The sequence below is a fragment of the Pteropus alecto genome, unplaced genomic scaffold (genome assembly GCF_000325575.1).
Source record: "Pteropus alecto unplaced genomic scaffold, ASM32557v1 scaffold20, whole genome shotgun sequence".
NCBI classification, from domain to species: Eukaryota; Metazoa; Chordata; class Mammalia; order Chiroptera; family Pteropodidae; genus Pteropus; species Pteropus alecto.
Window position 1 is genome coordinate 5,409,482 of NW_006436298.1, and position 9,207 is coordinate 5,418,688.

The window sequence follows — 9,207 nt, forward strand, 5'->3', positions numbered from 1 at the left end:
CACCAGAAATACTTCCCAAAGTTTCCAAAACTGGTCATCTAATTCACTACAAGCAAATAAACATAAGTAACACAGCAAAAAAACCATGTGTCCTGCGACATTCCTGACTGAATTCCCAAAGGTGAATGGTTCCTGCACAGAACAGGCAGCAGGGTTGGTGTGGTCAGCAGGAGGTACTCTCTGGCTTGGGAGGACTGGCTACCTGACCTTTCTTAACTCATGCTCCCTAGAAGGTCCCTAGAAGGAGGGACCTTCCCTGTAGCAGCAGTTAGAAAGACACCAGGAGGACCCTGCCCTGCACACTTAGAGAGTAGCCATGCTCACTTCTGCAGTAGGTCCCTTCTGAGCCCCAAATTCAATGCTAAAAGGCCTTGGTGGCTGCCAGAGTCAAGACCAATACCAACCCAGCAGTGTCTCGGATTGGCCTTCTCGGAAGGATGCCCCACCACCGTAGGCCCAGGGAAGAAATAAAGGTGGCTCAGGGGCTGTGTCTAAATGTCTTTGTATTTTCAGGCACATTTTTTTCTCCTTTAGCACACCTAACAAAGTAGAAAATCTCAAACACTTCTCTCTGCTTCCAGAAAGTGAAGGGGAAGGAGATGGACACTTTTGAGTAAAGCTGAGATAATGTACCAGGTAATAGGCTCTCGGTTAACTGCGGCCTGGGAGTTAGCTGGGAATACCCACTTCTCACCAATCTTCAGGTGAGTGAGGCACTCACCTTGGGTGTGAAATTTAAAGGGGTACCAAAAACTCAGTAATGAAAATAAATAACATTTTAATACAACATTAAAAAATAAAAACTAATACAAAACATCCACAGTGAACAAAACATCAAAATTTTAAACAAAGACAGGACTGGTATAACTAATTTTTCCTTTTGCCTCCAGCTCTAATATGGTTCAACATAGCACTGTTACAGATCCTGTCTTTGTTTAAAATTTTGATGTTTTATTTAGTATCGATTTTTTTTGCATTAACTTAAAGTTTTAAAAATAGTGTATTAATTTTTTTGTCTTGACTACTGAGATTTTTGGTCCCCTCTTAAATTTTGCACCCAAGGCAAGGGCCTTGCCCTGGCCTTGTGCCCTTAACCAAGCCTTGTGGAAAAATTTGGCCTCCTACTTAATACAAAATATCCCCTAAGACTATCAGAGCATTTGCAATGGTTTATGGCTTCCCTTCACCATTCTCTTGTCCTTTCTGCTTTTTCTGGGCATTCAGATGCAAAGAAGAATTGGTCCCCAAGCTTCCACTCAGTTATGTCCCACTATTACACCCTTAACTTCAGGGCTAATAAATTCTGATGGGATATAAAAGTTAATTATTTTTACTATGACATCCAATCAGAATTTCATAACTATAAGTTACCATCTCTAACCTAAACTTGGTTATAGAACTTAATCGAGTCCTCGTAAATGTAGCACCTGAGTACAAGAGCTCTCTTGTCCATCAATGTTGAGTTCAGAAGGTCAAGCCCTGCAGGAGTGTGACCCTTTGGGCCTTGGGAAGGCCTAAGTCACCATACTGCCTGCTTCCCTGTCCTCTTCCTCTATCTGCATTCAATGGTCTTTTCCCTCTCTGTTGCTGGTACTACTTTTGCTGACACCCACAGTCTCAACAGAAACTACTTCTCACTAAGCCAGCGTATTGTGTTCCTGACAGACAGCTAGTATGCAGAGATGCTTTTTTCCACTAGATTTCATTGTAAATGTGCTATCTCTATTGCTGTCCCAGGTGAATAGGCATTTGAACACTGGCCTGGGAACCAAATTATCATTCATCTCATAGTTCCTGTGGGAAAGAAGCTTTGAAGGACCAGATATCCAAATGAGAAGAGCAGTTGGACCATAGCCCACCTGTAAGTTAGGCTTTGTAATAAGAATGAGAATACCAAGTTGGCAGAAGGAGCTTCCCTGGTTCTCAGGTAAGGGTGGCCAACGCAGTAAAAATCCAAAACCTTGGGGGAGAGTGGTCCTGGTGGATGGTGTCTTTATTTTATTTTTGTAGCTATTGTACCCCAGTGGCATTGTAGAGACCTCAGAAATCTAAGGATTAAGGAGATTAATGGAGTCAATTTGATGGCAAGATTTATTTCTCAGTCACTTATTTAAATTCATTATTTTCCTTTTCCATGTAAAACAAACATGAAGACTTTATCCCCAGTAAGTTTCTCAAAGGACTTCATTACTGAGAACTCAGATCCAAGTATGATACCTGAAATATAGAAGAGAGAGTTGGGAGCTGGGGTCCTCAGCAAGAGGGTGTTGATGGTCTCCTTTCAAGGTCAGAGTAGAAGGTGCTTCAGAGGATGTCTGTGAGTGTAAGAGAGACGGCCTCCTCGTAGGTTACTCTTCGGGCCTTTCCCTGCCCACAGTCCTCCCTCAACTTCCACCTGCCCTCCATGTGAGGAAAGGGCTTTGCATCTCTCACAGCTGTCTCTGGCCCTCTGGTCTTATTCAGTTTACTTTTCAGGGAGTTTCATTAGTTCTAGGATTCAGAAAAGCACAGTAAATCCTTGCTCAGTGCCAGAAACTAACCTGTAAAGTTGGTCACTGACAGACAATAGTTTCTCTACTTAAGGCAATTTTGCTAAATACATTTATTTGCCATCTCTAGAGACCTTTAGCACTAAAGGTGCTGGTATTTCCACCTAAAAAAGAATTTAACTGAAAAACTAAGCAGAATGATGAACAGTAGTAAAATTACTACAAGAAAAAAAATGCCCACAGTTGTAATCCCACAGGAGAGTTTGACCTCATGCAGCTTAACTCCCTTTAAAGGTGGGGGGTTTGCACACACTGTCTCCTCCGAGCCCTCAAGTTTTTGCAGGTTTTCTTTGTACCATGTTATGAAATGGAAATTTGAGCAAGTGCAGTCCAGGGGATTGTGACTTAAATTAATGGTGCTCTGCTGGGACAAGATGGGGAGGAGATGGGGTGGGATGATGCTGATGCTATTGGCGGCTAGATTGAGGTAGATCCCCTTAAGATGTCTAAGAGCATCAATGCTGTTTCCAGTCAGGCTGTTGTGGCTCAGGTCTATGTGACTTATGTTTCTAAGGCTGTGGAATGCTTGCTGGTCTATACTGAGGAGCTCACAGGAGGATAAAATCAGAGTTTCCAAACTGCCTACTGTCTGAAGTAGGTTGGTCTTTGAGATGCTCCCATCTTGAAAGGAATTTCCCTGTAAATTCAGATGCCGGAGATCCAGGAGGCCTTCTAGAAGGTGCTGATTACCAGTGTCAACGCGGCAGTGAGAGAGATTCAGGGTCTGCAGGAGACGGAGGTCTTGGAAAGGACTTTGTGAAGCACTAATGTGCAGGTGCGTAAATGCCAAATCCAGGATTTCTAGCTTGGGACATTCTTTGAACGCCTGACTCTGGAGACCGATGGGCATATTGTAGCTCAGGTTTAGGTACTGCAAGTGGACAAGGTTTCTGAGTGCCAGGTTGCAGCAGTCAGAAGCCTCTATCTCACTATGGCTTAAATCAAGTCTCCGAAGATTTTCTAGTTTTTCCAAACACCCAGCACCGAGGTCAAGTTTTTTCAGATTGCCTTTGATATAAAGGTCTGTAAGGGATGGGAAACTGGCAGCATTGATTTGACACAATTGGTCAAAATTATTTATATTGAGAACTAATTTCTTGAGAGAGTTCATGCCCTCAATCCCAGAAGGTAACTCTTCCAAATGAGCTGCCGTCAGATCCAATTCCTGGAGTCGTGTGAAGCACTGGAATGTGGTAGATGACAAGCCTGAGAAATGGTGTTTCTGAAGGTTGATGCTCTCAACAGACATTTCACAAAGTCCCTCAAGCATGGCTGGGGTAAGGTCTTGATTTTCAGTGTCCTCATATGCCCCCAGCCAGAGAGAATGAGTAGTAGAGTTCTGTAGACCTTTTATTATAATAGACAAGTCAAAAGTCCCGCCAAAGTTTAAACTTTGGAAGACTTTTGAATGGAAGGCCCCAGTCTCAATGCTTTTAATGTCATTGCCATTGAAGTTAAGGCTTAGGTTGGTGGCCTGCTCCAGAGCATTCATGTCTTTATTAGAAAGGTAATGTATAGCATTATTCTCAAAATCCAGAACTTTCAGATTCTGTGCTGAGAAGTTCTCTGGGAGCTTAATGGAGGAAATATGGTTGCTTCCTAGATACAAACTTTCCAAGTTTTCCAGATTGTGCACTGGAATAAACTCGAGATTGGATATTCCTGTTTGAATTAAGAAAAGATGCTTCAGGGACTTTGGCCCATTAAGTGATGTTTCTGCCATGAATATCAGAGGATTTCCAGTCAACACAATTGTGTTCAGTTGATGATGGCTTTTAAAAGTGTCTTCATGTATCCAGTTAATCTGGCACCTTAAAAAGATAATAGTATTTACACTAATTATTAGAAAAAAGAAAAACTGTCATAGTGGCCTGTATGAACAAAATCATCTTTTGTGCATAGTAAAAACAGTGTACATTATTGTTTGAAGTAAAACATAAAAATTCTTCTTCATTAACCATAGATACCTGTTGAATTAATGATTAGCCTCAGTTCTGAACATTCTGATTTAGATTCTTTTTCCCCAGATATCTCGCCCCTTTAGATTGAACTCTCAGAGATTTGTGTTTGGAATCTAGGGAATAATTAGTAGCTTGATTGTAGAAAAAATGCAAACCATTATTTACTATTTTAAGTAACAAAGTATGTCATAAATAATGCATAATATATAACGCGACATGTTATGTATAAGTCTGTGCCATTCTGAAAAAGCGACAATTTCTCTCAACCTCTGTTTTTTCATTTATTAAGTATAAGAATCATGATTACTTTGTAGAATGGTTGTGAATCAAATGATGTATATGAAAATGCAACACAGGTGGCCTAGAGTTATTTGGGGACTCTGGACTGGGAGTCAGGAGAGCAGATTCCCTGTTTCCTTACTATGTAAGCTCACGAAATCTCCTTGAGCCCCCATTTCCTCCTCGAACACGAGCGGATGATCACTCCTTCCTCACCGCGGTGGTTATACAGATGGAATCGTATTACGGATGTGAATGCTCTCCCTCTCTGCAGAAGCTGACGTTAAACAACCAAAGAAACAGAGCTGCTGCAAGGGGCACGGAGACCATCCGCATGCAGAGCCCTTTCTCTCCCATCCACACACACATGCTCCCTTTCTCTTTTGCTTGTTTCCCTTATTTCCTTGTGATACTCCTGCCCTTTGTTTCACAAAAGGTAGAATCCTGATTCTGCCTCTAAAACCAAATAATGGAACTCTTTTCCCAATTTGTAGGGGCAAAAAAGTTAGTGGATTGTGTGTTTCTCTTATAAATGTTTCTTAAAATGTTACCACCCAATAATGTAGTATAACGTGGCATCTGATTTAGTACAAGATCTATTTTGGGTTTGTTATCGCTATCCTTTAGAATTTCTTAAAAAGCACGACTGACCCAATCTAAACACGCAGGATAAGCAGATTATCCCTGTGCCCCCCAAAAGGTCCTGGAAACAATTGGAATGCAAGTTGTATTATTACTTAAGTAAAATATCAACCACACACGAGGAACTCAGATACATACCTGGTTAAATCCAAAAAGATAAGATATATTAGTCTGCTGAAAGTTGTAGCTTGAATTGTGGGCAAGAAATTAAAGGCAAATTCCAAAAATTCTGTTGTGTTTGGTAGAGTGTCAGGAATTTCTCTGAGACCTAAGTTTTCACAGTTATATGTTTTGTTGGCTTCTTTCTGATGAGAGAAATAATGTAAATTAATATCAGACTTCAAAATTTGATTAACTAGCAAAATTACATCTATATGTTATCTTTTGAACAACAATTCCAGTTCTAGGAGTCTTTACCAAACATATACTTGCAAAAACACAAAATGACTTATGCATAAGATAATCTATTTTAGCATTTCTTATATTAGCAAAAGATTGACAATAACCAGATTAACCATCAATATAGGATTAGTTTAACAAAATATGGTACATTCACAAACTGGAAACTTTAGCAGCTAAAAATGAAATGAGTAATATCTCTACAAACCGATATGAGATGATATCCAGGTATATTGTGCAGTAATAAAAGCAAGGTGCCAAGTGTACATATATAGTGTACATAGTAAATGGTATGTGGTATACAGTATATTGTATGCTACCTTTTCATTTAGAAAGTACGTGTATATTTTCTTATATTTGCAAAAAGAAACCATGGGAAAAAAAACCCAGACTGGTTTTCTTGAAGGGGAAGGAAAGAACTAGATAGAGGAACAGGAATAGAAACAAGATTTCTCTGAATATACTTTGTTTTATACTTTTTATTTTAGATGCATGGAAATGTTTTATTTTAGTTTGAAAGCAAATCAACTCTAGATTAGCATCAACAAAATTAGACAATCAGACATTACATACTTTCTGACGTAATGCAATATTAAGTACCCAGTACCAACTATGAGGTATTCTTGCCCTCCACCACCACCACCACCCTCCCGCCCCAAATAAAAGCTTGAATCCAATCAAGACTTTAAACCTAACTTCCAGTCTACAAGTTATGTGGGAGATTTAAGTTAAGCAGTGTCACAAGGTAGCAATCAGCCCAATGCAGGAAGTGGGACGTTCTGTAGAACGACTGACTTTGTTTTATCAACATGTGAATGATGTGGATGGAAGTGGAGAGGCAGGAGAGTGGGAAAAGAGAGGAGAGTGCTTTTGTAAAACCAAAGAGATATAAAAATATACTGAGGGACATAACCAACATATAAAAGAATAGCCCTTGTTTAGATGTGGGTCCAAATGAAGTGTTGAGGAAAGACATTTTATAGACTGTCAAGATACTTTGAATGAGGATGAGCTATTAGAAGATAATAAAGAATTATACATTTTGTTAATGATAGGAGATATGTTCTTATTTTTTTGAGATGCATTTTGAAGTATTTAGGGGTAAAATGACACAATGTTTGAGATTTGCTTTAAAATATTCTGGCAAAAAGGGAGGAAAGGAGTGAATAGAAAAAATTAGTAGGCAAAATGTCGATTGTTGTTGAATATTGACTAATACATAGATGGAAATTCCTTGTAACTAACAACATTTGTATATGTTTAAAAATTTTTCTTAATACATTTAAATGAACTAGCAGTATAGCACAGACCTTAGGTCACAAGACCTTGCATCCTTGATGTGTGAGTCAATTTGGGATCTCTGGAACTGCAGACTGCTGATACCAGACTCTAGCATTTGGGTACTTCCTGCATGTAAGTTCAAAGGACTATCTGATCCTGTGTCCCAAGAGAGTCAAATATTCAGAAGTCTGCCAGTCACTACTTGTTAGATGCCCTAAATCAAGTTGTAAATTTTGGACTAACTAGGTAAAAATGAGAAGGAGTTGATTAGAAGTCTATAGATATGTGGGGGTCATAATTTATCTGGATGATGCCTTAGGATGAAAGGTTGTGAGGCAGGTAGGAAGGTCTGACGGAGTCTATTTTGTATGGGGAGGCTCCTAGGAAAGAAAGATATAATCTACAATGAAAGTGCACTTGGGAGCCATCTCTCAGAAACCACACTCCATGTGGTTTCATCTAAACTTTCAGACCCTGCCTTTCCCCTGCCCACCCGGTGTTCTCACTAGAGGCCCCACTGAGACTTCCCTGGTCTGGGAAAGACCTGCACCATCAAACTCTAGACCAGCAGCTTTCCTCATAAGCTTTCCTTATGCTGAGTTGCAAACAGACCTGCTTAGCTGGAAACAAGAATGCACACATCCTTCTTCTTTCTTCTTTCTGAAACATGATGTTTTAGAGATGTCACCATGTTAATTGCTTTTTGCTTTACTCACTCCAACTTCTGCTTAGTGCTGCACTCTTAGAGTGAGCATCCTCTTCTACAGGAAATCACTTATTTTCTTCTATATTGTGACAATATTATGAATGTCACTGATGAAAATGCCAACATTTATATTTCTTTGTAATTCATTTTTTGTTTTATAGACCTGAAGTCCTCCAGGCACTGACACAAATCCACCTAATATCCTTGAAATGCACACTTTTCATTTAAAACTAAAATTTAGCTGACTAGTGGGAAAAACATGTGTGGCTAGACCTCTTTTTGGTGCCCATGAACATGGATGACCCAGAGAGATGTATGTACAGCTGCTGCCCCAATAGCTGTTAAGGTTCAGATTAGCTATGAGGGGACATTTTTCTTTTCTGGTCTTGATTGGCATAACTGATGTCACATACACTTGGAGAAAGGGGCATTTTCTCAATTTGTCTTGCTTTATTCTGGCCCTACAGGAAAAGGCTTCATGTTGGCAGTTCCCTCCTCCTGAATATATAAGTGCCTGTGACACCTAAATTATTCCTCTTTTGTGCTTTACTAAGTACTTTACTGCATTAATGTGATTCAAAAAGTTGAGAATCTAGCAGGAGCTCTACTGAGCTAGTGGCCTAAGGGGGCTGCTAGCAAAAGGAAAGGCAGGTAGACGAAGCAGCTCAGTTTGAACCCAGTGAGAAACTGAGAGCCAGCGCATTTAACACTGCCGAGGAGTACTGAGAAGCCACCCGAGCCTGTGTCATAACATTCATTTCTACTTGAGGAAAATGGCAGTGAACTCTCTGCCCTTGATTCCTGGGAGAAAGAGGCAAATGACAAGAACCATAGCTCATAAGAGAATTTAAAAAGCAAGCACCTTTCAGAGAATGTGCTGGGCTCCACATACTCATGGCCTCTCTCTTTGGCTTTTACATTCACACTCCTATACAATCAAAATGACCATTTCAGACATTATGGACTGTGATGCCCAAACTCCTCATGCTCTGTAATCATTTAAGCAGCATTAAATTGTTTTCAGTCTGTTGTATTTTTTAAGGCAGGAAGGACACACACACACACACACAAACACACTGTTCTCATTCTTTTTTTTTTAGAGTAAATTACAGATGCCATGACCCTTCACCCCAAAATCTCTTAAGAAAAAATATATTCTCTTATACAACAATAATCCCATTACCAAAAATTCAGAATATTTAACATTGATACAATATTATTATCCAACAGTCTATATTCAAATTTTACCAATTGTCCCCATATTGTCTATTAGAGTAATTTTTGTTTTTCTAATCCAGGATCACACATTGCATTTATTTTTCAAGTCTCTTTATTCTCCTTTAATCTTAGAGAATTCCTCAGCCTTTCATTCTCTCATGGCATTGATTTT

The 9,207-nt window shown here is 39.6% G+C and overlaps 1 protein-coding gene across 1 annotated transcript in view; it reads right to left on the reverse strand.

Moving 5' to 3' along the window:
* Positions 1-2,091: 2,091 nt before the first annotated feature.
* The window catches only part of CD180 (CD180 molecule), a 12,905-nt gene continuing 5,789 nt past the window's right edge, over positions 2,092-9,207 (reverse strand). The window contains exons 2-3 of the mRNA XM_006913100.3: positions 5,570-5,736; positions 2,092-4,360 (exon numbers count right to left, since the gene is read on the reverse strand). Of these exons, the coding sequence (XP_006913162.1) occupies positions 2,632-4,360; positions 5,570-5,736 (1,896 nt within the window). The 3' untranslated portion in view covers positions 2,092-2,631. The remainder of the gene's footprint in view (positions 4,361-5,569; positions 5,737-9,207) is intronic.